The sequence below is a fragment of the Sinocyclocheilus anshuiensis genome, unplaced genomic scaffold (genome assembly GCF_001515605.1).
Source record: "Sinocyclocheilus anshuiensis isolate Anshui unplaced genomic scaffold, SAMN03320099.WGS_v1.1 scaffold2089, whole genome shotgun sequence".
NCBI lineage: Eukaryota > Metazoa > Chordata > Actinopteri > Cypriniformes > Cyprinidae > Sinocyclocheilus > Sinocyclocheilus anshuiensis.
In genome coordinates, this window is record NW_015549564.1 from 762,196 (window position 1) to 765,681 (window position 3,486).

A 3,486-nucleotide genomic window follows, 5' to 3' on the forward strand; every position below is an offset into this window, starting at 1 on the left:
TTTTACACAAGACATATCTTAATATGAACAAACTAAAGCTTTGTCTGTGCTCTTTCCATTTAAAATTGGAGGCAACCATACACAAGAAATATCTTAATATGAACAAACTAAAGCTTTGTCTGTGCTCTTTCCATTTAAAATTGGAGGCAACCACTGGTTTTAATCATGACCCAAACAAAAATGCAGCATACATGCAGCGTGAGTAGTTTAATCTAAATTAGACTGTATAATTTTTAAAAATCTGAAGTGAAACCCGAATGGTTTGACTTTAGTTTTGTGAAACTATATTTAAAAACATTTCTGAATGAAATCGCAGATGAGCTGAATGAGATGCAGATTCACTCTCTGACAGCAGGTGGTGCTTATGAACCGCAATGATAGTTTCCTGGGTTACTGCTGTAAACAAAGCAGAGCTGTGCTTATGATCACTACTTTAATATGCATTGTTCAGAGGCAAGATTAAAAGAGAATGCCACGTAAACTTCTCAAAAGTGAGTCCGTTCCCCTCAGATCCAATCATATAAACTCCAATTGTATTGCTACCAACTCCCCCCCCACAAGTCTCCACTGATCTGAATCCTCGCATGTTTGAATTGATTTCACCGGCTCTCGGTTAATCGTTACAGCCCTATTTTTCCCAATATAAGATGTATTCAGAATGGTTTACTTTTATTTATTTACTTTATTTTAAGATGGCTTTCTGCAGATGACAATGATCAGGTGTGCATGTGCTGTGATACCACATGTGGCTCCAGCAGGAAAGGGCAAGCACTGTCTGATTCAGGTGAAGGCGTGTTCTAAGATCTTTATGACTTTGCTCTATAGTTAAACCTATGACAATGGTTTATTTTTTATTTATATTTTTTTTCTACTCTCCAAGGCCTGGTTTCAGAAGGGAAGGCAACCATTGGCCCTATTGTAGTCTCTGATTGATGTGGATTGTAAGAAGTGGCCAATAAAGACCTGGAATGGATACTGTGGCATGTCTTCTATTCTTTCTAGAGTGGTTTCTTTACAGAGTGGCATGGTTATTATCTTGCACCTGCATCCCAAAAGTGATTAACTGACACGACTAGTTTCTTTATCCAAGTCAATTTAGGCAGATGCCAACCTAGATCAGATGTGACCTGGCCTTATTTGACATTAATGAGGGGAATGACAAACTGACCAAGACTGCATTTTGAACAATGGGTTCATTTGCAGGAAGGGATTGGGATTATCCCAATTGGCCTAATGATGCTCTAAAAGTGTGAGTAAGTTTTGGGGCATTCAACGAGGTCACAAATTTGAAGCAGTGAAACACTTTAGTTACATGTGCCTTGGAACCTTAAACATGCTATTACATTTAACATTTGTCATTGCACTAAACTTAAGTGACTAAAAGGTTTTTCTCGACCCTATTGGAGAGTAGTAGCATGTGTGGGGAAAGTCATGTTCTTGTGTGTGGGTTATTAATGCTGTCAATCGATTTTAAAAGTAAGCTAATTGCAGTCTTTGAAATGAATCCTGATTTAATCCCACCTAATGTTAACTTTGACATGTATTGTAATTTCAATCTTCAAGTTAATTTAGAAACTGCTGGTATATTTGTTTAATGGCTTTCTTTTTTTTTTTTATTAATGACTGAAGGTGTCACTGATTTCTGTTTCTGATACTGTACATTATTGTTTCTCCTCTATGCCCCGCCTTTCTGAAACGCGTCGATTTTTACAAAGCTCATCGGTCTGAAAAGCAATGTGTGCTCTGATTGGCCAGCTATCCAGTGCGTTGTGATTGGCCGAATACCTCAAGTGTGTGACGAATGTTACGGCCCTTACCATATTGTGATGATGCCCTGTCAGGCCGGAGCGATGATTCAAAAACATGAAAACCCATTATAAACGAGGCATTCGTTGCATCCAGTGGGGACATAATTATGGATTATAATGACTTCTACTGTCTTTTTACGCGCTGCGTTGCATCGCGCAAACATAAAACCATGTCTGCATTTGTGATCGGAGAAATGACAAACAACAAGGATTAAAAGAGAATGCCACGTAAACTTCTCAAAAGTGAGTCCGTTCCCCTCAGATCCAATCATATAAACTCCAATTGTATTGCTACCAACTCCCCCCCCACAAGTCTCCACTGATCTGAATCCTCGCATGTTTGAATTGATTTCACCGGCTCTCGGTTAATCGTTACAGCCCTATTTTTCCCAATATAAGATGTATTCAGAATGGTTTACTTTTATTTACTTTATTTTAAGATGGCTTTCTGCAGATGACAATGATCAGGTGTGCATGTGCTGTGATACCACATGTGGCTCCAGCAGGAAAGGGCAAGCACTGTCTGATTCAGGTGAAGGCGTGTTCTAAGATCTTTATGACTTTGCTCTATAGTTAAACCTATGACAATGGTTTATTTTTTATTTATATTTTTTTTCTACTCTCCAAGGCCTGGTTTCAGAAGGGAAGGCAACCATTGGCCCTATTGTAGTCTCTGATTGATGTGGATTGTAAGAAGTGGCCAATAAAGACCTGGAATGGATACTGTGGCATGTCTTCTATTCTTTCTAGAGTGGTTTCTTTACAGAGTGGCATGGTTATTATCTTGCACCTGCATCCCAAAAGTGATTAACTGACACGACTAGTTTCTTTATCCAAGTCAATTTAGGCAGATGCCAACCTAGATCAGATGTGACCTGGCCTTATTTGACATTAATGAGGGGAATGACAAACTGACCAAGACTGCATTTTGAACAATGGGTTCATTTGCAGGAAGGGATTGGGATTATCCCAATTGGCCTAATGATGCTCTAAAAGTGTGAGTAAGTTTTGGGGCATTCAACGAGGTCACAAATTTGAAGCAGTGAAACACTTTAGTTACATGTGCCTTGGAACCTTAAACATGCTATTACATTTAACATTTGTCATTGCACTAAACTTAAGTGACTAAAAGGTTTTTCTCGACCCTATTGGAGAGTAGTAGCATGTGTGGGGAAAGTCATGTTCTTGTGTGTGGGTTATTAATGCTGTCAATCGATTTTAAAAGTAAGCTAATTGCAGTCTTTGAAATGAATCCTGATTTAATCCCACCTAATGTTAACTTTGACATGTATTGTAATTTCAATCTTCAAGTTAATTTAGAAACTGCTGGTATATTTGTTTAATGGCTTTCTTTTTTTTTTTTATTAATGACTGAAGGTGTCACTGATTTCTGTTTCTGATACTGTACATTATTGTCATTATGCTAATATTTCCACATATTGATGTAGGTATGTGGGGGCGTGTTAGAACGAGCCGTTTTAGGTAGGTGTGGCTGACTCTTAACTTTTATAAAGAATATCTCTTTGGATTTGAGACTTTAGTCTTCGCAACTTTACAGATCTTCTTTATGCACCAAGAGCTTGTAACACTCCAAAGAGAAAGGAAAACTTGAAATCGCATCATATGACCCCTTTTAAATAAATAGGTAGCCTTTTTACCTTAATTTTTGTAGTTTAAT

The 3,486-nt window shown here is 37.9% G+C and overlaps 1 protein-coding gene and 1 long non-coding RNA gene across 2 annotated transcripts in view; both read left to right on the forward strand.

Annotated features, from left to right (window-relative positions):
* The window catches only part of LOC107657223 (zona pellucida sperm-binding protein 3-like), a 3,971-nt gene extending 2,998 nt beyond the window's left edge, over nucleotides 1-973 (forward strand). The window contains exons 7-8 of the mRNA XM_016445248.1: nucleotides 693-784; nucleotides 881-973. Coding sequence (XP_016300734.1) covers nucleotides 693-784; nucleotides 881-933 — 145 coding nt within the window. The 3' untranslated portion in view covers nucleotides 934-973. The remainder of the gene's footprint in view (nucleotides 1-692; nucleotides 785-880) is intronic.
* Nucleotides 974-2,252: 1,279 nt separating this feature from the next.
* Nucleotides 2,253-2,529, forward strand: LOC107657217 (uncharacterized). Its single transcript, XR_001630654.1, has 2 exons — nucleotides 2,253-2,340; nucleotides 2,437-2,529. It is a non-coding gene; the product is annotated as an uncharacterized LOC107657217 (long non-coding RNA).
* The last annotated feature ends 957 nt before the right edge of the window (nucleotides 2,530-3,486 follow it).